This window comes from Aethalodelphis obliquidens, unplaced genomic scaffold (assembly GCF_003676395.1).
Source record: "Aethalodelphis obliquidens isolate GAN/ISIS:26980383/991018 unplaced genomic scaffold, ASM367639v1 scaffold2, whole genome shotgun sequence".
In the NCBI taxonomy this organism is placed as follows: domain Eukaryota; kingdom Metazoa; phylum Chordata; class Mammalia; order Artiodactyla; family Delphinidae; genus Aethalodelphis; species Aethalodelphis obliquidens.
The window spans coordinates 32,660,852-32,687,616 of NW_020837946.1; the positions used below are offsets into that span (position 1 = coordinate 32,660,852).

The 26,765-nt window shown below is 38.1% G+C and overlaps 1 protein-coding gene across 1 annotated transcript in view; it reads left to right on the plus strand.

Annotated features, from left to right (window-relative positions):
- The window catches only part of ICA1L (islet cell autoantigen 1 like), a 67,687-nt gene that overhangs the window by 36,879 nt on the left and 4,043 nt on the right, over positions 1 to 26,765 (plus strand). The window contains exons 6-12 of the mRNA XM_027123787.1: positions 1,202 to 1,327; positions 2,805 to 2,903; positions 4,165 to 4,250; positions 6,935 to 6,978; positions 16,471 to 16,545; positions 19,446 to 19,700; positions 22,863 to 22,952. Coding sequence (XP_026979588.1) covers positions 1,202 to 1,327; positions 2,805 to 2,903; positions 4,165 to 4,250; positions 6,935 to 6,978; positions 16,471 to 16,545; positions 19,446 to 19,700; positions 22,863 to 22,952 — 775 coding nt within the window. The remainder of the gene's footprint in view (positions 1 to 1,201; positions 1,328 to 2,804; positions 2,904 to 4,164; positions 4,251 to 6,934; positions 6,979 to 16,470; positions 16,546 to 19,445; positions 19,701 to 22,862; positions 22,953 to 26,765) is intronic.

Here is a 26,765-nt window from a genome sequence, read left to right on the forward strand (position 1 = left end):
GATTACTCCAACAGACCTGGGCAGTAGTAGCTGGACACATGGCCTCAGGCAACCTGTTATTCTGTCCCCTTTATAATCCTTGACAATTAGAATACAATCCAAGGGAGTGGTTACACAACATTGTCAATGCACTAGTGTCACTGAATTGTACAGTTTTAAAACGGTTAAGTATATGTTATGTGAATTTCACCTCAATTAAAAAAAAAAGAATATAATCCACACCTCTCATCTAGACCCAAATAGCCCTGCACAGTCTGATCTCTGGTCCCTCTGCTGCCACATCTTGTACAGTACTTACTTTCTGTGCTCCAGCCCTTTCTATGCTTGAGGAAGGAATCGGCTCTACCCTATTCCTTCCTGCTCTGGAAACACTTCCCACACCCAGGACTTTTGTCCTTCCTTTTCCCTGGGTCTAGAAGGCTCTCCTCAGGGTCTTAGCAGGGCGTGCTCATCATCTTCCTATCCCAGTTCACACATCATGCATGAACTCACCAAGGGCTTCCCTGACCATCTAATCAAATGTTGTCACCCATTTCTGTTGTATTTATATGTTATCTTTGTGACTTGAGATTATGTTATATATATTTTTTTCTTTTTTTCCTGGGCCTCCTCACTCAGGGATGGTGGGGAAGAACATTGTTCACCACAGCATCCCAGTGCCTGGACCAGTGCCTGGCACATAATAGATACCTCATAAGTATTTGTTGAATGAATGAATAAGTATATTTAAAGTTGAGTATTCACACTATTTGGTGATAAATGATTCATTTGTAAGAAATATAATAAGCCTGTATTTAAGTTTATAAATATAACTGTATGGTTCAGAACTATTATTAATGCTTCTCAACACTTTTACTATGTCCTCTTTCCATTTATTCTTCTACTCTTTCTTAGGTAAATATTATCCATCAGTAGTTTTGGATGTTTGTTTTTATTTGGAATCTGTTTTTTTTTTTCTTAACTATGTACCTTCTCTCTTTCATCACATAGTTTCTCAGCATAAAGATATCTGCTGGAAAGAATCTCCTACAGTTTCTAAAAATAGCCAAAATCTTTTCCATTAATTTTGAAATAATACAGGGAAAGGGAATTAGTCTTCTTTATTACAATTTCATGTGTCTGAAAACATGTATCATAAACCTGTGTGGTATATTTATTTCTGTATTATAAGCAATAATAACTAACATTTTTGTGGTTGCAGGTACAGATCCAAGTGAGAAATAGCAAAGCTTCTTTTGACAAGTTAAAGATGGATGTTTGTCAGAAAGTGGATTTACTTGGAGCTAGTCGCTGCAATATGTTGTCTCATTCACTCGCTACCTACCAGGTACCCACCTCCATGGTCAGCATGTCCTTGCAGTAAAGATGAGTGGTGAGATTCCTTTTTAAAAGTTGTCTAAAGAGTGCAAAAAAACTGTATAATTGATCAGATTCCTTTGACTTTGCTGAAATTGCTTATTGAGTTATGACATTCAGAATCATGAATGGAAAAGACTTTTCCAGTCTTTTCAGACTGGAAAAGACCTTAGGGTCTTTCTTTGCCTACTCCCATCGCTTCACATTATTCCCCTTGGTATCCTAGGAGAGACAGACGACACTTACGGACTGTCTAGGGTTGAGGAGGGGAATGTGGAGAGGAGGCAGGATTCAAGGCCTATTAGCCTTGGTTCATTCAGAGTTACTCCATTTTAAACTAGTTCTACATACAGTTGCATTTGAAACAAATATGCTGTGGCCCCGAGCTGTGGAGCCTGCTCTCTGGAGCCTGTGAGCCACAACTACTGAGCCCAAATGCCAGAGCTACTGAAGCCTACATGCCTAGAGCCCATGCTCTGCAACACTTTTCTATCATTTTACGGATGAGGAAAGTGAGAATTAAATGAGAATTAAATGGCAATGTTGGGCTTAAAAACTTAAGTTTTCTAATTCTAGGTCTTGTGTTCTTTTCATTCTGCCAAATTGCCGTTCCACACCACTTTAATCTCAGAAGTCTCATTTGTGCTTACTTTATTCCAAATCATACATAAATAGCATACAATGAGTAAGTTAGATATTAACAGGTAGCAGTTAACTGATTTTATCAGGTATTTGTAAATGGCAAAATAGGAGAATACATTTTTTTACATGAGAAAACAATACAAACTAAAGGAAATGGGTATTCACTGCTGCTTTTAGGGAATCTACTTAATTCAGTTCAGTACTGTGGAATGCAGAAATCAAGAGAGGATGCACTTGAAAATAAAAGTATGTGACAGGACTTCCCTGGTGGCCCAGTGGTTAAGACTCTGTGCTTCCACTGCAGGGAGAATTACTTGAGTTAGCTTCATAGCACATTTTTTTGACAAGTCTTTCTTGAACTCTAAATGAAAGTCCAAATTTAGTGGTACAAGTTATTTTCCTCCGGTTAATAAAGGTTTGTATTATATGCTTACCAACATAAAGATTTACACATATACTTCTAATGCAAATATGATATTTTGGTGCTTTTACCATTTTTCTTTTGGATTCCTCAGAAGGTGTTCTAATCTGCCAGTTGCATTCTCTTGGCTGCAATTACACTCTAGCTGGCTCCAGTGTACATTTCAGTGCTGTATACAGATAGGCACACATACATGCAGATACAACGCCAATTCTTATGGAGAATTACTGTTTACAGTGCTTGCTGGTTCACCAAACTTGGGAATTGATTTTAGTTCCTACTTCTTATTATTTGACAACTATTCATCTACGATAGTGAGGAAAAATAGCACTGAAAAAAGAGGAGAGGAGGGAGAACTGTAGTGTCACCTTTTCTTTTTCTGCAGAGGACACTGCTTGGATTCTGGGAGAAAACAGCTCGAATGATGTCCCAAATCCATGGGACCTGTACTGGCTTTCATCCGTGTGATTTTGTAGCTCTCAAGGTACATTTCTTTCAATGGTCTTTTCTTAGATTTATCACACTTCATTTGGATAATAACTTTGAAACTACTTTTTGCTAAGCCTAATTTCAACTTTACAAAACACTGGGAAACATTTTTCTACACTCTTTCAGCCATTTTTCTGAAGTTCCCTGATTCCAGATTCTACCAGCAGCACTAAACAAATACATGGAAATACTGCTGGTGGGCTCAAGATATTTGTAGGGTGGGGGGAAGGGGGAATAAAAGAAAGAGAAAGTGAAAAGAAAATTAAAATACAAAAGAGAGAAAAGGTTATGGAAAGGAAAAACTTAAGAGGAACAAGTGATGGGAAGTGGTAATGTGTTTTCAAAAATGACCACATTACCCACCTGACAATTTTAGGAGTTAAAGAAGAATCTCCTTGCTTTACTTTTACACTCATGTCATAGATGTGATTCATGATACAAAAATTATGCCAGTTTTGGTCATTATGTATGTGTGGTTGCCTCTGAAGAGACTACTGTATTAGGTCAGCTCTTTCTGTAACACCTACGTGAAAATGTACCCTTCCTGTCAACCTTCTGTGCATATGCCTTATCCAGCAGAGATGCACTGTGTTAATCATTTCTTCAGTTCTGGTAAGCTAGGTTTCAGTACCTTTGAACTTATCATTCTGCTTTATTTTCAGTAGAGCTTGAAAATGTTGAGTGTGCCTAAGTTGGATGTGATATCTGTGATGGGTTCATATCCTGCAACTGTATATTACAGGGGCTTAGTGTGGATTTTTAAGTCAGGTTCTGACATAGCATCTTCTGTTTTTGGTAGATAACCTTGAATTTGTTTTTTGTTGTTGTGTATGTGTTTTGTTTTTTACTTTTTCTATGTTAATGCTTTACTGTATAGCATACTGTCTATTTAGGGAAATTTAACATCCAATTTCTGCTCAGACTAGACTTGAAGTTGAAAATCTTTAGTTGTATTTAAAACGTTGCAGTACCGGCTGGCGACACAGTGTAAGTCTTCTTTTTCTTTGGCATATCACAGAGCGGTGAACCCTGTGGCTGGCCCATGGTGTGCATAGTGGCTACAGGCTGCCAGGATACAAAGGACACAGGGCTCGGGTCAAATTACATCAGCATACATCTCCCATATCTCACGCTCTCTACTTTAAAACTCTTCCTGTTTTATATTGTTCTCTAGAATTTTTGTTCTCATTTTCGTTTGCACAAAGAGAGAAACAAGATTCTTTGCATCTACTTAACATTGAATTTCTTACCCTTAGCAACTACAAGGCACTCCAGTCAAGCTTACTGAAGACCACAAGGAAGAACGAATAGAAGACAGTTCTCTCCCGGAAAACCTCAATAAGTAAGCAGACAAAAGTTATAGATCATGTTATGGAAGTCCTGGATACCATTGTACCATATATTTGGAAAGAGTTGCTGCTTCTTTGGTTTACCGAATACTTATTTCTCTGTCAATTTTCCAATTAACGTTAAACATTTGTTTTGAAACCTACCACCCCCCTCCCCCATTTTTAACATGGTAGGCAAAGTTGATGATAGCAATACAGAACAGTTTGGGTGATAAACCCAAATTCTATAGTGTGGGAGACTGAGCCTTGTATTAAGAGCCTTTACCTAGTGAATCCCAGAAGGGGCAGCTTGAAAAAGAAAGGGACAGGTGTCAGCAGCTATGAGACAGAAGCTACTGAAAATCTGTCTCCAGAACAACACAGAGGGGACTGGATTGGTTACCTGAAAATGGAGGCTCTTGCTGTGCACATCTTTCATGTCGCCTCTTTCCTTCCCTTTAATTACATCTTACCTTTGTTTCCCTTTCAGAACTGCCACTTATCATTTTAACCAGACTGCACTGAGTATAGTAGCGAACCCAGAAATAGGCCCAAACAATGACAACCATATATTGTTGAGTGGAAGGTGATCTGAAATACAAGTATTTCACCCTTTTCTCTAGGGGGAAATACAAATTTTTTTACTAACTTGGATATATGTTTTAGTATATAGATATACTAAATATAGATATAGATATAATGTTTTAGTATATAGATTACACAATCAAATGTATAGATATGAATTAAATGTATTAACTTAGTTATACATTGACATTTAAAATTGTACATTAAGCATATTAAATTGGTAAATATTTCCGTTATCACATTTTATGAAAGTTTTATTCAGAATCTTCTCATACATCTTCAGCATTATGAAAGCTACCTTTTAAAAATTTTTTATTCATTTATTTTATTTTTGGCTGCATTGGGTCTTCGTTGCTGTGCGCAGGCTTTCTCTAGCGTCAAGCGGGGGCTACTCTTTGTTGCGGTGTGCAAGCTTCTCATTGCGGTGGCTTCTCTTGTTGTGGAGCACGGGCTTTGGGCACGCGGGCTTCAGTAGTTGTGGCTCGGAGGCTCTAGAGCACAGGCTCAGTAGTTGTGGTGCACGGACTTAGTTGCTCCTCGACATGTGGGATCTTCCTAGGCCAGGGATCAAACCCATATGTCTCCTGCATTGGCAGGTGGATTCTTAACCACTGCGCCACCAGGGAAGTCCGAAAGCTACCTTTTGAGTTAACTAACAGATTCCAAAGCACTTCACCTTCTCTTCCATTCAAAGTGTTTAAAACACCATCTATGTATTCTGTCGTTGGAAATTTCATCCCAAATCAAAGTATCTGTTTCCTCTGTAGGCTTATTTTGTAGTATTTGCAAATAAATACTATATTGCTTTTTAAGTGTCTTTAAAGACTTATTTTTAAAAACCCTCCAATTCTAGAGTTGTGAGGTTATACCCCTGGAATAATAACTAAATCTGGTTCAATTTCTTTATCTCATTTTTTTATTATTACACCAGATGGATGATATAAATTTCCAAAATTAGTATTGGTTTGGAATGTTTTAGGCAAATGTGCCGCCTTTTGTAAACATCACTTTGTTGTTCAAAATAGAGTACTCCATTTTTTCTGCAGTTCTTCATTCCCTCTAGTTCCCAAGTATTCTTGAGCAAAACCTTTTTTTTTAATACATCTTTATTGGAGTATAATTGCTTCACAATGCTGTGTTAGTTTCTGTTGTACAACAAAGTAAATCAGCCATACGCATACATATATCCCCATATCCCCTCCCTCTTGAGCCTCCCTCCCACCCTCCCTATCCCACCCCTCTAGGTCTTTGCAAAGCACGGAGCCGATCTCCCTGTTCTGTGCAGCTGCTTGCCACTAGCTATCTATTTTACATTCGGTAGGGTATATATGTCAATGCTATTCTCACTTTTCCCCAGCTTCCCTCCCCACCCCCGTGTCCTCAAGTCCATTCTCTATGTCTGCATCTTTATTCCTGCCCTGCCGCTAGGTTCATCAGTACCATTTTTTTTAGATTCCATACATATGCATTAGCATATGGTATGTGTTTTTCTCTTTCTGACTTACTTCACTCTGTATGACACACTCTAGGTCCATCCACCTCACTACAAATAACTCAATTTCATTTCTTTTTATGGCTGAGTAATATTCCATTGTATGTATGTACCACATCTTCTTTATCCATTCGTCTGTCGATGGACACTTAGGCTGCTTCCATGTCCTGGCTATTGTAAATAGTGCTGCAGTGAACATTGTGGTACATGTCTCTTTTTGAATTATGATTTTCTCAGGTTATATGCCCAGTAGTGGGATGAGCAAAAAACCTTTTAATGCTTGAAAACTAAACTTCATACTTGATGGCGTTGGTGACAGATGTTCTCTGGGGTATAGTATTTAGCACAGCGTTTACCATGCTGAACGTGGTGCTTGGTGCTTGATCAATACTCAGTAAATATACATTGAAAGAATAAGAGGTGAAGGATTATTTTTACAGTCTGTGTAGCTCTAGAGAAGAAGATTTGTCTCAGACAGATTTTAGGAGATCTACCGGACAACTATTTTATGTCTCCTCAGTTTAAAAAAAATTTTTTTTAAGCCACATAAAACTGTTTGTAGAGTATGAATCCCAAATGTATTTTAACCAAAACCTTTGGATTTTTTTGTCTTTACTTTAGGTTAGTTTTCTCAGATGAGGAAGTGAGCTTGGGAAGTGAACCAGGTAAGATGGTAAATTCATTAAAATGTGAAATGATCACATTTAAATGTCAAAACAGTTTGTTACAGCCTTTGGGGATTGTGTTAATATCCATTCAATTAAAAAATGTTAAGTCCCTTTGTAAGTCTCTTCTGTACAAACTTGAGTTCGCCTTTTTTTCCCAGCTTTATTGAGGAGCTGTAATTGACATGTAACACTGTAAGTTTAAGGTGCACAGTGTGATGATTTGGTATATTTTAGTATTGCAAAATGATTTTCACCATAAGATTAGTTAACACATCTATCATCTCACATAGTTACCATATTTATTTTGGGCATAAGAACATTTAAGATTTACTCTCTTAGCAATTGTTTTTAACTATAGTTACCATGCTATATGTTAGATCCCCAGAACTTACTCTTCTTATAACTGGAAGGTTGTACCCTTTGGCCAATCTCCCCATTTCCCCCATCCCCCAGGCCCTAGCAACCACCAGTCTACTCTCTGTCTCTAGGAGTTCGGCTTTTTTAGATCTCACATTTAAGTGAGATCATAGTGTCTTCCTCTGTCTGACTTATTTCACTTAACATAATGCCCTCTTGAACAGCAGTGAGCCAGTGCAGCAATGAACGTGAGGGTGCAGATGCCACTTCGAGACAGTGATTTCATTTCCTTTGTATATAAACCCTGAAGTGGAATTGCTGGATCATATAGTAGTTCTATTTTTAATTTTTTGAGGAACCTCCATACTGTTTTTCATAATGGCTATACCAATTTAGACATTCCCACCAACAGTACACAAGGCTTCCTTTTTTTCCACATCGCCACCAGCATTTATCTCCTGTCTTTTTTATACAGCCATTCTAACAGGCGTGAGGTGATATTTCATTGTGGTTTTGATTTGTATTTGATTTCATTAGTACTGTTGAACACCATTTCATGTCCCTATTGGCCATCTATATGTCTTTGGTTGGAAAAATGGGTAGGGTGGGGCCTCATACTGTACCCCACAGTTGGGGGGTGTCATTGACTGGGCTCCCTGCCTAAGTGAGACTGCAGGACGTGCCCAGCAACTGGGCATGGACGTAGGCTGGGCTTTGCTGCCAGGCAGGGCTATAGACTGGGGTGTGCTGCTGGGCAGTACTGTGAGCTAGGCTGGGAGGCTCCCCAGCGTCCCTTTTAGGGCATCCTGGTCAGGTGGGCTGGGGCCATGCTCCCCTGTTGGGTGGGGCTGCTGACTTGCTTCCCTGCCTGGGCAGGCAATAGGATATGCTCTGCAGCTGCCCCAGGTCTCAGTCCAGGCTTCCTGGTCAGGCAGAACTGGAGGCTATGCTCAGCAATGAGTTAGCTTTCAAGCAGTACCTAATTAGAGGGTCCAGTTATCTTCTTTAGGGAATTCTGGTCTTCTCTAAGATAGGTGTTTTAGTGTAGATATTCATTTCACAGGGTTGTATGATTGTTTCAAAATTATCCTCATATTTAAATTTGTGTTCTTATTTTTTTTTGTGTTCTTATTTTTTAATAAATATATATTATATGTACAGTCAACATATATATGAATTACTCTAGCTTTGGAGCCAGAAAAATCTGGGTTTGAATGCTGGCTTTTTTTTAAAACAAGTCATTTATGCCTCTCATTTTTCTTATCTGAAAAATGAGTCATACAATCCTGCCTTGCAGGACATCAGGGCTAGATATATTTATCAACTATATAGCACACAGTAAGCATCCAATAAATGTGATAGGTATTTTTAAGTATACACATAAATACAGACCATATTGATAAAAGAAACTATTTAAGAAGCTATAATAATCATGAGCTCATATATCTAACATACCTTCAGACTTATGTTAGCTAATTCCAAGGTTAGCTAATTTTGCATGCATAATCCTGTACCTAAGTAGAGAACATTTTTTTTTAACAGTCATAAGTGAAATATAATGGACATTGTTGTAGTTTCACCATCCATCTATAGTATTATTTTGTCTTTTAAAGCCTGCTGTATCAGCAGTTATATCCCTTCTTTTATTGAAGTATAGTTTATGTACAATATTATATGTTACAGTGTACAACGTAGTGATTCACAATTTTTAAAGGTTATGCTCCATTTATATTGGATTGGCCAAAAAGTTATTTCGGGTTTTTCCATAACATCTTATGGAAAAACCCAAATGAACTTTTTGGCCAACCCACCAGTTATTGTAAAATATTGGCAAAAAAATAAATATATATATAGGTTATATTCTCTGTGTTATACAATATATCCTTATAGCTTTTTTACAAAGCTATATAGCTTTTTTACAATATATCTTTATAGCTATTTTACATGTAATAGTTTGTACCTTTTAACGTCATACCCCAAACTTGCACGTCCCTCTTCCCTCTCCCTACTGGTAACTACTAGTTGGTTCTCTATATCTGTGTGCCTGGGTTTTTTTGTTATGTTCACTAGTTTGTTGTATTTTTTAGATTCCACATATAAGTGACATCATAGTATTTGTCTTTCTCTGTCTGACTTATTTCACTTAGCATAATACCCTCCAAGTCCATCCACATTGCTGCCAATGGCAAAAATAAACTCAAAATGGATTGAAGACCTAAATGTAAGGCTGGAAACCATAGAAGTCCTAGAGGAAGACATATGCAGAACACTCTTTGACATAAATCATAGCAATATTTTTTGGATTCATCTCCTAAAGCAAGGGAAATAAAAGCAAAAATAAATGCATGGGACCTAATCAAACTTAAAAACTTTTGCACAGCAAAGGAAACCATCGACAAAATGAAAAGGCAACTTATGCAATAGGAGAAAAAATTTGCAAATGATATGACCGATAAGGGGTTGTTATCCAAAATACATAAACAGCTCATACAACTCAACATCAAAAAAACAACCTAATTTAAAAATGGGCAGAAGACCTGAATAGACATCTTTCCGAAGAAGACATACAGTTGGCCAACAGGAACATGAAAATATGCTCAGCATTGATGATCATCAGAAAAATGCAAATTAAAACTATAATGAGATATCACCTCACACCTGTCAGAATGGCTATCATCAAAAAGACCACAAATAACAAATGTTGGTGAGAATATGGAGAAAAGGGAATCCTCGTACACTGCTGGTGGGAATGTAAATTGGTGCAGCCACTGTGGAAAAACGTATAGAGGTTTCTCCAAAAACTAAAAATAAGGCTGCCATATGACACAGCAATTCCACTCCTGGGTATATATGCAAAAAAACCCCCAAAACAGTTATTCAAAAAGATACGTGCATTTCAATGTTCATAGCAGCATTACTTACAATTGCCAAGATGTGGAAGCAACCTAAATGTCCATCAATAGATGAAAGGATAAAGAAGATGTAGTGTATATGTACCCAGTCATAAAAAAGAATGAAATTTTGCCATTTGCAACAACATGGATGGACTTAGAGGGTATTCTGCTAAGTGAAATAAGTCAGAGAAAGACAAATACTGTATGATGTCACTTATATGTGGAATCTAAAAAATACAACACACTAGTGAACATAACAAAAAAACCCCAGGCACACAGATATAGAGAACCAACTAGTAGTTACCAGTGGGGAGAAGGAGGAGGGGAGGGGAAAAATAGGGCTAAGGGATTAAGAGGTACAAACTACTGTGTATAAAATAAATAAGCTACAAGTATACATTGTACAACACAGGGAATATAGTCAACATTTTATAATAATTATAAATGGAGCATAACCTTTAAAAATTATGAACCACTATGTTGTACACTTGTAACATATAATATTGTACATCAACGATATTGCAATAAAAATTTTTTTTAATTAAAAATGGTCCTGGGGCTTCCCTGGTGGCACAGTGGTTGAGAGTCCGCCTGCCGATGCAGGGGACACGGGTTCATGCCTGGGTCCAGGAAGATCTCACATGCCGCGGAGCGGCTCGGCCCGTGAGCCGTGGCCGCTGAGCCTGTGGGTCCAGAGCCTGTGCTCTGCAATGGGAGAGGCCACAACAGTGAGAGGCCCGGGTACCACAAAAAGAAAAAAATGGTCCTAATAATAGTTGAAGATGTAAAAATCTTGGATTTTTTTTTTTTTGTCATTCTTTTTTTTTTGCCACACTGCATAGCATGAGGGATCTTAGTTCCCCAACCAGGGATCAAACCCTGGCCCCAGCAGTGAAAATGCCAAGTCCTAACTCCTGGTCCACCAGGGAATTCCCTACCTTGGAGGTTTTTTTTTTTTTTTTGGTCTCTGTCTATACTGGGTTGCAAATTAGGTAGAGACATGGGAAACAGACTCTAAGAAACTGGCTCCTAGTGTAGTAATAGGGCATAATTTATCCCAATATAGGCCCAAAACTTAGAGATAATTTTTTAAAAAAATGTTTGCCTATGGGTTTTTTGTTTGTATGTTTTATTTTTTAATGTTAAACATTAAAAAAATATGCTGTCTTTTAAGTACGTATGTTTGATCTTTCCCTTCATATGAAATCACTACTCTAAATGAGAAATGTGGAGATGCTGCTCACAGCTATGCACAGCTCTTAGAAGAATAAAGCAGCCTTTGAATTAAAAGTACAACATACCCTGTTAGGAACACAGATTTGAGCCAGGCTGTCTGGTTTGAACCTGAGCTCCACTGTTAATTAATTGTGTGACCTTGAGCAAGTTACTCGACTTCTTGCCTTACTAGTGCCTCATCTGCAAGGTGGGGATGCCATGGTTATGGTGGTATCCGGTAGGGTTTTTATGAGGATCACCAAGGTTAACGTGCACCAAGCCCTGAGAAAAGCGCCAGGCACTCAGTAAGCTCTGTAGCCACATTAGCTGTTACTATTTCCAGGTCCCCAAACCATGCAGTATAGGATATGGAAGTTTGGCACAAAAATTGCATCAACTTCACAGTTTTGCCAAGTGTCAGCTCGTCTTAGAGCATCTGTCCAAGGCCTGTGCTAGGCCCAGGGAACACAGAGATGACCAGCTCCACTCCTCCACCAGGAAATCCTGAGTCTGATACAGACATGAGCAAATAAACCAGTAGAAGGCAGAATGGGGAATATTACCCATGTGTTATTAACTTGAAAAATTATAATCCTCAAGGAATAACCTCAAGTAATAATGTATTGTTAAGTGTATTTGTTTTCTATTGCTATGTAATGAATTATCACGGATTTGAAAAAAAAGCACAACATATCCAATCATTTATTCATTCATTCAACATAAAATGAATACCTGGGGCTTCCCCAGTGGCGCAGTGGTTGAGAATCCGCCTGCCAGTGCAGGGGATATGGGTTCGTTCCCTGGTCCGGGAAGATCCCACATGCCGCGGAGCAACTAAGCTCGTATGCCACAACTACTGAGCCTGTGCTCTAGAGCCCGTTAGCCACAACTACTGAGCCTGCGTGCCGCAACTAAAGCCCGCGCACCTAGAGCCCGTGCTCCACAACAAGAGAAGCCACTGCAGTGAGAAGCCTGCGCACCACAACGAAGAGTAGACCCCGCTCGCCGCGCGCAGCAACGAAGACCCAACACAGCCATAAATAAATAAATAAATAAGAATATCTGTTGTGTCAGAGACGTGAAGAGCAGGCAGAACAAAATATAGTTGACCCTTGAACAACGTAGGGGTTAGGGACACCAACCGCCTCCCCACCCCTACCCTCTGGCCGCCGTGCAGTCGAAAACCCACATGTAACTTTTGACTCTGCCAAAATTTAGCTACTAATAGCCTACTGTTGAATGGAAGCCTCACCGATAACAATCAATTAACACATATTTTGTATGTTATATGTATTGTATACTGTATTCTTACAATAAAGCTAGAGAAGAGAGAAAGTTATTAAGAAAATTATAAGGAAGAGACTTCCCTGGTGGAGCAGTGGTTAAGAATCTGCCTGCCAATGCAGGGGACACGGGTTCAAGCCCTGGTCCAGGAAGATCCCACATGCCACGGAGCAACTAAGCCCATGTACCACAACTACTGAGCCCTCATGCTGCAACTACTGAAGCCTGCGCACCTAGAGCCCGTGCTCCACAACAAGAGAAGCCACCGCAATGAGAAGCCCGTACACCGCAACAAAGAGTAGGCCCCGCTCGCTGCCACTAGAGAAAGCCCACAAGCAGCAATGAAGACCCAATGTAGCCAAAAATAAATTAAAATTAAAAAAAAAATTATAAGGATGATAAAATACCTTTACAGTACTGCGCTGTATTTATGAATACAGTACATTTACATTGTTTACAAGATGGGTCATCTATCAGTACCTACATCAATATTGTCTTACATAATAGAAAACACTGTAGATATTATATGTATTACTAACACTAGGCATCAAAAATAAAAAGATAATGTGAAAAAGATTCATATTTATTTACAGGTGTAACGATTCATGCGTCTCTAACAAAGAAGCAGCAATATGATTGCATTATTGTAGCCTAGTGTAACTGCTAGACTGTTTGGATGCCTTCGGTGTTAACTCTGGGGCTCTGGATGGCCAGGGGCATTGTCCAATTTCAAAAGAACTTTAGAAGTCAGTCCCTTCCTGGCAAGGAACTTCCTGACTTCAGGGACAAAGCATCAGTGAAACCGATTCAGAAAAAGGGTTTTCATGGTCCAGTCCTTCTTGTTGTACAGCCAGAAGACTGGCAGCTGGTGTCTACCTTTTCCCTTCAAGGCTTGGGGGTTGGCAGCTTTATAGATGAGGGCAGTCCTGATCATGCATCTGACTGCATTTGCACAAAACAGAAGAGTTAGCCTATCCGTTCCTGCCTTAAATCCTGGTGCTCACTCCTCTTCCTTACTAATAAATGTCCCTAGTGGCATTTTTTTACCAGAATAGGACAGTTTTGTCTGTATTAAAAGCCTGTTCAGGCAGATATCCTTTCATATCAATGATTTTCTTAATGTCATCTGGGAACTCGTCTGCTGTATCTTTTTCAACACAGTTTCTCCTGTTATCTTGACCTTTTTTAAGCCAAACCCCTTTTTAAAATTATCAAACCATCCTTTACTCTCATTGAATTCTCCAGCATTAGATCCATCACCTTCCTTTTGCTTTAGATTGTCATATAATGACTTTGCTTTTTCTCAAATCATATTAGTCTATAGGTATGCCTTTCTTATAGCAATCCTGCACCCACATAAAAGCTGATTTTTTTTTTTTTTTTTTTTTTTGCGGTACGCGGGCCTCTCACTGTTGTGGCCTCTCCCGTTGCGGAGCACAGGCTCCGGACGCGCAGGCTCAGCGGCCATGGCTCACGGGCCCAGCCGCGCCGCGGCATGTGGGATCTTCCCGGACTGGGGCACGAACCCGTGTCCCCTGCATCGGCAGGCGGACTCTCAACCACTGCGCCACCAGGGAAGCCCAAAACTGCATTTTTAATACGAGATAAAAAGGTACTTTACCAAATGTGTGAGGTTTTTGCACCTGCTGGCACAGCTGCAGTGATGGCTTCATGAATTTCCTTTTGTTTTTTTTTTACAATGGTCCTTACCCTGGATTCATTTATCTTGAAATGGGCAACTGCAGCTGCATACCTCAATCTATGATACATACCAAGCATTTCAACATTTTCTTGTAATTTTCTGTGCTTCTTGGAAGCACTTCCAGCATCACTAGTGGCACTTCCTATGGGTCCCGTGGTGTTATTCAGAGTTCACAGTATTACCGTAAACATGAAAAAGACGCAAGACTTGAGAGATCAGTTTTTACTGTGATACACAATTTATTGGAGAAAGGAAATGGTCGTGTGGCGATGATTAGTGTCACACGGCATTTTAAGCTGATACTCCCAACACTTGAACTCACTGCAGTAGCAACCGGAGGTGGCTATGAAATTACTACAGTTAATTTTATGCAGTTATGATTTAATTACTGCATCTTTACGTTTGTTTACATTTCTCTCAGCTGCAAATTGTGCCATATCAATGATGTGTGCATAAGTTTTGATAAATTTTAACTTTTTATAATAGATTTGTGTGTATTTTATGGTAGTAAATGATAAAAATAGACTAGTATGTATATATATTTTATGCATTCATGACATACCTAATTTTTCTTAATGATTTTGATATTTCTTGACTGTGAGGTTCTTCTGTGAGTTTTTTCAAATTGTCACAAATCTCCAAAATTTTTTCCAGTGTATTTATTGAAAAAATCCACATATAAGTGGACCTGTGTAATTCAAACCCTTATTGTTAGGGTCAGCTGTATAAAATGGCCTTTCGGAGACTATAGAATGAGAACAAATCCACCAGGGAAGGAATAGGCTTTGGAATGTGAAAAACTTTATTTAATTGAGGTATAATTGACATATAACATTGTGTTAGTTTCAGGTGTACAACATGATGTTTGGCTATATGTATACACTGCAAAATGATCACCACAGTAAGTCTAGTTAACATCCATCCTCATACACAGTTACAAATTTTTTCTTGTGATGAAAACTTTTAAGATTTACTGTCTTAGCAACTTTCACATATGCACTACAGTATTAACTATAGTCGACATGCTGTACATTACATCGTTATGACTTATTTATTTGGAAGTTTTGTGCCTTTTGACTCCCTCCGCTCATTTTGCCTCCACCCCTGCCTCTGCCTCTGGCCTCCAGCACTGTTCTCTACATCTGTGAGCTCGGGTTTTGTTTGTTCTTTAGATACCACATATAAGTGAGATGGTACAGTATTCGTCTTTCTCTGAGTTATTTCACTTAGCATAATGCCCTCAAAGTCCATCCATGTCATTGCAGATGGTAAGATATCATTCATTTTTTTATGGCTGAATAATGTTCTATTGTATATATGAACCACATTTTCTTTATCCATTCACCCATCGATGGACACTTAGGTTGTTTCCATATCTTGACTATTGTAAATAATGCTGCAATGAACATGGGGGTGCATTTAACTTTTTGAAATAGTGTTTTCATTTTTTTGGATAAATACCCAGAAGTGGCATTGTTGGATTATATGGTAGTTCTATTTTTAAATTTTTTGAGGAACCTCCATATTGTTTTCCATAGCCACTGCACCAATTTACATGAAATATGAAAACTTTTAACTTTCAAGAGGGCATAGATATAACAGAGGACCTGAATACCTGTGGGTATTACAAATTTATTTGTATATATATATATAGTGTTATATATATACATATGTGGTCTTTATATATGGTTCTTTAAATTTTTAGATATATGTATTATAATCTGATGTGGTCAGTTGAACAGTTTGGTCACATTATCATAAAATACTATAGTAGGGGGGCTTCCCTGGTGGTGCAGTGGTTGAGAGTCTGCCTGCCGATGCAGGGGACACGGATTCGTGCCCCGGTCCGGGAAGATCCCACATGCCGCGGAGCGGCTGGGCCCGTGAGCCATGGCCGCTGAGCCTGCGCATCGGAGCCTGTGCGCCGCAATGGGAAAGGCCCGCGTACCGCAAAAAAAAAAAAAAAAAAAAAACTATAGTAAATAAGCATGCTAAATTTCTTCTTGTTCAGCTATCTTTTATGTGCTTTTGTTTCAGCAACTGAAGATCACAAGGAAAAACATTCTGGAATAAGAGAATTTGGAGCACCTCAGTTTTCTAACTCTGAAAATGGTAAATTATAATTTCACTATATATATGGATACTTTATTATTTAAAATTCTTTAGTTTTTATTTAATATTTATTTCCATAACATGAAAATCTGTATAGGTCTCTACACAGGAATGCAATCCTATACTTCTACTTTGTAGCACATGCCAATGGAAATTAAATAATTGCTTATTCTGTATGTTTCGGCCCTGTGGAATGTATCTCTGTAACTGTGAGGACATGTGGCACTGTGTTTATCTTACTGTCTCATGTGTCTCTACCATCCAGCAATGTAGGTACTCAGTAAATACTACCTTGAATGTCTCTGCCAAGCATTGCAAACATTTTCTCCTAGTTTGTCTTTCGACTTTTCCTATAGTTGCTTCTTGCCATGAAAAAGTTTTAAACATTTTATGTAGTCAAATTTATTAATCTTTTATTTTATTGGATCTGGTTTTTGTCATATGCAAAACCCAGGTTAGAGGAGTTCGTTTATGTTTTCTTCTAATATTTGTATAGTTTTATTTTTTATATTTAGATCTCCAATTCATTTGGAGTTTATTCATGCAATATGGCGTTAACAATGGATTAAATGTTATCTTTTTGCAAATGGCTATCCTTTATATTATTTTTTTAAATGCCATGTTTGCCCCAGTAATTTGAAATAACTTCCAATCATATGCTAGATTTCTATGTGTATTTGAGTCTATTTCTGGACTTTCATAGAAACTTTTTTGTGTGTTTTTGTATCTGGTGGGACTAGTATCTTCCTCTTCGTTTCATTATTTTCTTAACTATTCTTGCATGTTTATTTTTCAATATGAGTTTTATATCAAACTGTCTAGCTCCATAAAAAAACTCATTGATACTTTTATTGTGATCACATTAAATATGAAAACTGACAGCTTGCTGATGTCAAGACATCCTAAGCAGAAACAAAGGGCATCTTTCTATTAAAGTTTACTTGTCTATCTTTCAGATATAGTTTTTTCTTAGAGGTTTTGAACATTTCTTGTTAAGTTTATTTCTGAATATTTTATTTCTTTTATTGCCGTTATAAATGACATTTTCTTTCCATTTTATCTTTTAACTGGTTATTATTTTGTGTATTGATACAATTTTTGCATGTTAACCATATATCCTGCTACCTTGCTGAACTTGCTTATAGTTTGAGTTAGTTTTATCATTGATTTTCTGGAACATTCCAGGTATACCATCATGTCTTCTGCAAATAGAGAGTCCTGTTTTTTCTTTATCAATTCTTGTGACTGTAATTAATTTCTTTTGTTTAATTGCATTGGTTACTACCACCAGAACAATGTGAAATAGTATTGTTCCTGATCTTAGTGTCAATGCCTGTACTGTTTCTGAATTAATTAAGACGCTAGCTTTTGGACTGAGGTATATATTTGACAGTGTTAAGTATCCATACATTCCTGTTTTCTCAAGAGTTTTTATTAGGAATGATTGTTGAATTTTGCCAACAGGTTTTTCAGCATCTATGCCCTGTGAAAACATCTAGGCCTATGATTTTTTGTGTTTTCTTCTCTATGGAAATTGATCTGTTTAAGCTTTCTATCTGTACTGGGACCAATTTTAGTAAATTATATTTTTCTCAGAAATTATTCATTTTGTCTAGGTTTTCTAATTTATTTACATAGAGTTGTACAAAATCTCTTGATTTTTTAACAGCTTTATCAAGGTATAATTTAAGTACCATAAAATTCACCCATTGTAAGTATAAAATTCAATGACTTTTAGTAAATTTATAGAGTTGTGCAACCATCACAATTGACTATTAGACTATTCCCATTACCCCCAAATTCTCTCATGCTTGTTTGCAATTAATCCTTCTCCTACTCCCCCACTCCCGCCAGGCTAGAGCGAATTTTCATCTGGCTGAATTGAGAAGTGGGTGGAAGAGAGTAGTTCTTAGTTCAAGTCTTTCATTCTTTCTAAATTTTAATAGATTTTCTTGAGTAAATATTTCTACACTTGGTGTGTGTCCTTGGAACAACTTCCAGAGACTTTAAATGGTTGTTTTTAAAATCATTTTCACCAGTTACTTAAAACTGACGTGCGGGTCCCTAGACCTCATCATTCTATCATGCTGGAAGCCCCTATCTTTCATTTTTATTGATAATGATAAATATTTATTTATTAATTATATTTTATTGATATTTAGGGTCATGATTTTTCATGGTAGTTGTTATTTAAATATCCCATGGATTATGATGTGAAATGTCTTCTTTATCATTTTTCTGAAATTCCATTACCCTTCCAACCAAGAATTGTTTAATAGAAGGTATAAAAATGTGCAAGTGGAAGAGATTTTTATCTTTCTGGTTTCATTAAAAAAGTTGTCTCATTTTATGGCATTATAATCAGAGTATGTTGTTCGTAATATTTCTATTTTAAGAAACTGTTTGTGTGTGTGCCTTAGTTATAATTGATTTCTGTGAATTTTCAGTGTGTGCCTGAGAAAAAGGTACATTTTCTGTTAGGGTTTGCTTATATTCAAAAGTAACTACCGTGTTTTTTTATGCTGTTTAGATCTTTTATATCTTTACTTTTGTCCTCTTGGCCTGTTTTTTTACTGAGAGTAGTATATTAAAGTCTCCTATTTTTAATTTGTTTCAGTTTCTCCTTGCATTTCCTGTTTCTGTCTTACATAGATGGTTGCTTAATTATTTTATACATAAATACTCATAACTATTAATATTTTCATTGTGAAATGTCATTTTGATATGTAGCCTACCTAATTAGAAATTATTTTCACATAAACTCCTAATCAGTTTAATTGTTCATTAAAAATTATGTTAATAAAGTATGAGAACAATGAAACAAACTTGATTTGCCCTATATCCTACTCTCATTTCCTCAAAAAGAAAAAAACCATTCTGTTTTTATATTCACTCAACAGTTGCGAAAGATGTACCAGTAGATTCATTGGAAGATGATTTTGAGAAGGAATTCTCATTTCTGAACAGCCTCCTAAGTCCTGGTTGTTGGAGTGCTAGTGAATTTTCCCAGGAATGCCAGGCTGTCTTTGGGAGCCCCAAGGCCAGTCTTACATCCCAGGAGCCTTCTGGGGGGTCTGAGCCTCTTGCTCACTCCTCAGGATTCCTTCCTTCACAACTCTTCGACCTTGGCCTTCATGCTGCTGGAGCTTTCAACAGTAAGTGTCTATGCAACCTTTGGATACCCTTGAATTGTTGTATCTTTTTTTTTTTTTTTTTTTGCGGTACGCGGGCCTCTCACTGTTGTGGCCTCTCCCGTTGCGGAGCACAGGCTCCGGACGCGCAGGCTCAGCGGCCATGGCTCACAGGCCCAGCCGCTCCGCGGCACGTGGGATCTTCTCGGACCGGGGCACAAACCCGCGTCCCCTGCATCGGCAGGCGGACTCTCAATCACTGCGCCACCAGGGAAGCCCGAATTGTTGTATCTTTGTGAAGCAAAAATATGTGCCTGTGGATGCTGAAATCAACAAGGAGATTGAGTTAGCTTCTGTACTACTAGATAAAATCTGCAGTCACACCAGTCAACGGGAAAAATAACAAATATCATTGGAGTCTGTCAACGAGAGTGAAATAAGGGCTGCTTTCCTGCCACCTCCACTAAACCCCACATTTTTTCATTGACTTTCCCAGGTGTCTTCTCTACATAGAAAATCAGTGTCTTGTTTAAAACTCTTGACCTGCTAAGTTACCCTGCCTAGGGCAAGTGATACTGTTTGTTCCACCTAGCAAAACTCGATGTGTTCTCTTCCTATGGGCTCAGAGTTAACAAGAGCAAAAGGAATAGGTCTGGAGCTGGTTCCACAGCAGCCTTCAGGGCAAGGCAGTGGGGATGGAGGACTGTGGTGGAAAGCTGGGAGCAGGAAAGGGTCACCTGCTTTGCTTATATGTCAAGGACTCTCTCCACTCACCTGCTATTCCACCATCCTGTGTCCAACCCAACACTTTGGGAATCATTTTGCTCCCCACTTCCATATTGGTTCCGAAGTCCTGTCAATTCTGTTTCTAAAACGTGTCTCAAATTTCCCACTCCTCCTCCTCTGCCATTTAGAACCTCATTTGGTTTCCTGGGTTACTGTGACTCCTCCTAACAGGTCTCCCAAACCCCAATTCGTCTTCCATGTTTCCTCCAAAGTTCTCTCTCTATGAAGCAGATTCAGATGTCAGCACCCTGCTTACATTTTTCAAAAATAAAGCACCATTGGCCCCAGGATCAAACCTGCCTGTGCCTGCATTTCCACCCTTATCTCCTACCTTATTTCAAAATACCTGCTATTTTCGGTAACCGTACTGTTTCCAGACCCTTCTGAGGCATCTTTGTTCATGCCCCTCTTTGGCTGTAATGTTCTCTAATAGAGTGTGGACTTGGGCCCAAATATTAGGTTCCCATCCAGTGTTTCCTCCGCCACACCAACCTTGAGGACTCCCTCAGTACTGCCAAGTGGAAATGCTTTCTCCCTCCTCTGGCCTCCTGCAGTGCTTTACTGGTTTTCATGGATGTGATCATAGTTCTTTTTTTAATATAGATTTTATTTTTGTTTATTTTTGGCTGCATTGGGTCTTCGTTGCTGCGCTAGTTGCGTCGAGCAGGGGCTACTCTTTGTTGCGGTGCGCGGGCTTCTTTCTCATTGCGGAGACTTCTCTTGTTGCGGAGCATGGGCTCTAGGTGTGCTTCAGTAATTGTGGCTCATGGGCTCAGTAGTTGTGGCTCACAGGCTCTAGAGTGCAGGCTCAGTAGTTGTAGCGCATGGGCTTAGTTGCTCCGTGGCATGTGGGATCTTCCTGGACCAGGGCTTGGTGTTGGCAGGCGGATTCTTAACCACTGCACCACCAGGGAAGCCCTGCAATCATAGTTTATCCTGCCTTATATCCCTGTCTTTCAGCCTCACGGCACCTCACGGTGTCTTAATGCATTGTACTTTGTATTAAAATAATTATGTTCATACTTTATCTGCAAGACCATCATGCTTTATCCAATCTTCAAGCACCTCAAGGGCATGATCTGTGGGGTGATTTATCTTGGTGCTTTCTATGACAGCAGCATAAAAGTTAGCTCAATAAATAAAATAAATATCAGTTAAATAATGACTCAGTTAAGAATTGGTTAAATAACCTAAAAGTAAGAATGGACCGTACTATTTGATAACGAGTCCCCCTGTCTAGGATAATTCAGATGTTTTGCTTGTGGTAAAATTTTAGACAGCAGCTATTCTCGTGTGGCATATCGATGGCCCAATAGTTATAAAGATTTACAAACTGATTCACTGTCTGCTATGAACTCCTGCTCTCTCTCCTTCACTTGCCACATCACCAGCAGCTCTGGACTCTTCTCTTATTTTCTGGCCGTACAATATCAACAGGATTTCTGCACTAGTCAGAACGTCTGTCTTGGTTCCTGCCTGCAGGCTGACGGGATATTCCCACGTAATAGCCAAGGCAATTGTGTTTGAGTGTCTTGCTGAGTCATCAGGCAGTTTAAACTGTTAAAACTTCTCCCCGCACAGGACTCTTCCTACTTCACTAGTCTCTCCTTTATGTCTACCTCTTTTTCTCCTGTGATGTAGACCAGGAAGATGAGCTGCCCTGAGGGTTTAAAGATCTATGTTCTAGGCGCCCCAAGTAAGAACTTGGGCCTCAGATGATCTCTACTGTACAAGGAAGGTAGTAGGCCAGATAATCTAAGTTCCTTTCTAGTGCTGTGTTTTAATTATAGTATAAATACGTTTTCATGTTACAGTAGACATTGCCCTGTGTTACTAGTATTCATAATGATACTTTTTAAGGAGTATATCATATTTCATCACATTTGTCCACCATAATACACTTAATTCCTTCCTTATTGTTTCTACTTTTTCATGTTATAGATAATGCTGCAATAAACAAAATCATGCATGTACTTTTTCCTTCAGTTAAATTATTTCCTTAAGATAAATTTCTAGGAATGGGATTACCAAGTCAAAGGGTATAAACCTATTATTCATAGGTTTCAGGATTCTAATTGTCATGTTTATTTCCTCTCTTCCTGACTCCTTACAGCTTCTCTTTCTACACCTTATCCATTTGCCATTGTTTTAAAGAAAAAAGGCTTATATATTTATTTCAGAACCACTTTGCAAAATGTAAGAAAGTCTAACTCTAGCTGGGACTAAACTTAGATGATTTGAATAAAATTCATAATAGCAGATATATGTCTTATACTGTGGAATATTGCCCTGGTACAAAGATTGGAGGACTTTTATTAGATATTTTCCCCTTTTCCTGTTTTGCTGATGCTACTTTCTACTTGATTAATAATGGATAATTCATTATTTCTCTTTCTCCAGGCTGGGCCTCCCAAGGGGGATTAGAACTTCCTCTTTCACACATTGATAACCAGTCAGTGCCTTCACAGAGTCCAAAGAAATTAACAAAATGTAAGTTATTTACTTATATTATCACAAGTAATATGCCATCATATTAACAATCAGTCAAATTCAGGTAAATTTAGAAAAGGACCATGTTACAGTCTTCACCTCATATTGTCCAGAAAAGTACTTTGTTAATAATGAATTAAAATGAAAGCTGTATCTAGCTATCCCTCACTGTGGAAAGAATTGAACAGAAATTGTGAGCTGCCATAGTAAACTAAATTCTGTACCTTAATCTTTTATATTTTGTGTTAAGGTTTGTTGATAATGGATAATACCATTAGGGATAGAAGATGCCCTTTGTTTACAGAATGCCTATTGACAAAGAACGCGCCCAGGGTCTTAGCATAAGGCCTGGTACGTAGTAATTGCTAATATATATTGAGTACTTACTATATATATTTTTTAAATTTATTTATTTTTGACTGTGTTGGGTCTTTGTTGCTGTGCCCGGGTTTCCTCTAGTTGCAGTGAGTGGGGGCTACTCTTCATTGTGGTGCGTGGGCTTCTCAATGCAGTGGCTTCTTTTGTTGCGGAGCACGGGCTCTAGGCGTACTTACTATATTTTGTCTGCAGAGCTGGTCCATGTTGTAATTACCATGTAGGATATACATAGAAAATTGACACATTCTCTGTCTTGCAGGATCTTAGATACATATTAATCTTAGTCACTGATGCTGATTTACCTTTTTAATTGGACATAATTTCAGACGTACAGAAATATTTCATAAATGAAAATGGCACAAAGAACACATGTATATCCTTTACTCAGATTCACCTGTTGTATTTTACCCCGTTTGCTTTATGCAGGCTTGTGTGTGTGTGTGTAATGCGTGTGTTATTTTATCTGAACCACTTGAGGGTAAGTTACATACACCATGACCCTTTACCCCTTAATGCTGCAGTTTGTGTTTCCTAAGAATAGGTATATTCTCTTGCACAACCATAGTATGGCTGTTAATATTAACATAATCCTTTTCTATGATCCACCATGTATGTGTATTCCATTTTTGTGAGTTGACTCCATAATGTCCTTTATGGCACTGTCCCCCTCTGGGACAGAGAGTCTAGGGTCATGTATTGTATTCAGTTGCCATGTCCCTTTAGTCTCTTTTAATCTGAAACATTTCCACAACTTCTCTTTGATTTCTGGACATGGGCATTTTAAAAGAATATAGCCCCTCTGGTCCACTGTTTTTTGTTTTTAATAGACTGCTCCTTATTTCAGTTTTATTTGAGGTCTCCTTATAATTAAATTTAGGTTATTCGTTATCCTGAATATATCTAGTCAGGTTATCCTGACTAGAATACACATAGGTGATGCTCCTTTCTCAGGGTTTCACATCTCAAAGTTATTCCTCTCTCCCTCATGGGTGTTGTTAATGTTGACCACTCTATCAAGGTGTTGTCCAGTTTTTCTCCTATACAATTACTATTTTGTTTTATTTGATCTTCCCTTGCAATTACTAAGCAGTCTGTGGGGAGACACTTTGCGACCTTGTACACGTCCTGCTCTTTGTCAGAATTTCCACATAGATTTAGCATCCATTGTTGCTTTTTGCCTCATTCAGTCTTTATTGTGATGGATGAAAAGTGATTTTTCCAACCCTAGCACTCCCTCCACTTTTGTTTATTGTAAAAACACATAACAAAATTTACCATCTTAACCATTTTTTTTAACATCTTTATTGGCATCTTAACCATTTTTAAGTGTACAGCTCAGTAATGTTAAGTATATGCACATTGCTGTGAAACGGATCTCCAGAACTTTTCATCTTGCAAATCTGAAACTCCACCCATTAAACACTAACTCCCCATTCTCTCTCCCCAGCCCTGGTAACCACCGTTTTACTTTCTGTTTCTATGAATTTGACTACTTTAGATACCTCATATAAGTGGAATGTATTTGTCTTTTTGTAACTGACTTATTACACTTAGCATAATGTCCTCAAAGTTCATCCAGGTTGTAGCATGTGACAGGATTTCCTTTCTTTTTAAAGTTGAATAATATTTCATTGTATGGATATACCACATTTTGTTTATCCATTCATCCATTAATCACATTTTTAAAACATCCTTATTGACATATAATTCACATGCTATATACAATTGGCTCCTTCCACCATCCATCAATACCCTGCTGTAAACAAAAAAATACCTTCTTCCCCATTTACGAATGTATTTATTGTCAGAATAGATTCGTATTTTTTCGATGGTTTATAATCACTACTGTACTTAATCATTTTGGTGCTCAAATTGCCCCTGTGTTGACCAGTGGGAGCCCTTTCAGGCTGACTTCTGAATCCTTGTGGTATCAATATTTAAAATTTTTCAAATAATTTTAGTCCTACAGAAAGGCTTGCAAAAATACAAAATATTTCTATATGTTTTCACCTAGATTTCACCATGTTCACCTTAGTCTCTCTCTATGTGTGTAATATGTATGTAATTTCTTCTGAACTGAAATTATTCTGAGACTAAGTAGCAGGCATAATGCCCCTTCACCCCTAAATACTTAAGCATCTGTTTCCTAAAAACAAGGACATTCTTTCACAAAATCACAATTCAGTGATCAAAATCAGAAATTAACATTGCCACACTGCTATTATGTAATCTATAGACCTTATTCATATTTTGTCAATTGTCCCACTAATGTATTTTGTAACAAAGAAGATTTTTTTCCTAGTCCAGGATCCAAACCAGGATCACACATTGTATTTAGTTGTCAAGTCTCTTTAGTTTCTTAATCTGGAAAAGTTCCTCAATCTTTGTCTTTCATCGTTTTGGCTTTTTTTGTGGTGTACAGGCCATTTGTTTTGTAGAATATTCCTTGAGTTGGGTTTATCTGATGTTGTCTCATAATTAGACTCGTGTTATGCATTTTGGCAAGACTAGCAGCACAGGAACGATGTTGTGTGTTCTTAATAAACCATATCAGGAGGCACATGATGTCTATTTTGTCCTATTGCTTATAACGTTAACTCTGATCACTTGGTTAAGGTGGTGCCGGCCAGGTTTGTTCACTGTCAAATTACTATTATATTTTTCCCTTTGTAATTAATAATTATCATGTGGAAAAATATTTTGCAACTGTGTGAATGGCTTATTTCTGAGTATCAAAGTTGCACCCGCTAATTTAGCATTCGTTGATAATTCCTGCGGTGGCTGTTGCCAAATGGCGGTCTTCCATCACGTCTCCCCTCCGCCTTTATTAGTTACGTTCTACTATATGGAAAAGCTTTGTCTTGTCCCTCATTTTTTACTTATTTGTTGGTATGTATCATTGTGGACTCCTGGAACCCTATTTTAATTCTTCCTAATGCTTTGGGATAAATCGATTGGGGAATCCATCAATTCCAAGCAAATCACAGATTCACAGCAGCCACTTCTGAATACAGCCATCCCTTAGGGATTCAGACTATTCATAATTATAGTTTTCTCTTCTTAAACTCAGTAAACTGAATTGTGCTAAATTATTAAAAATAGAGACTATAAAAGTGAGTAAATTTCAGAATTGAACACGAAAAGGCTGAGGTATTGGGAAAGCTGCTATTTGCCTACAATCCTTTGCTGTACAGTAGAAACTAACACAACATTGTAAAGCAATTATACTCCAATAAAAATTTTAAAAATAATAAATTATATGACCATTACTTTACAGATGAGGAAGCAAGGGCCCCTGAAGTTAAATGACTTGCCCATTATTACTTATTAGTAGGTAGTATACCCAGGACTCAAAGCCAGAATTTGTGTGGGTATCACTGGCACTACCTTGGGGTTCCCAGAAGCAGAACTGGACACACAATGCAGCCTTTCACT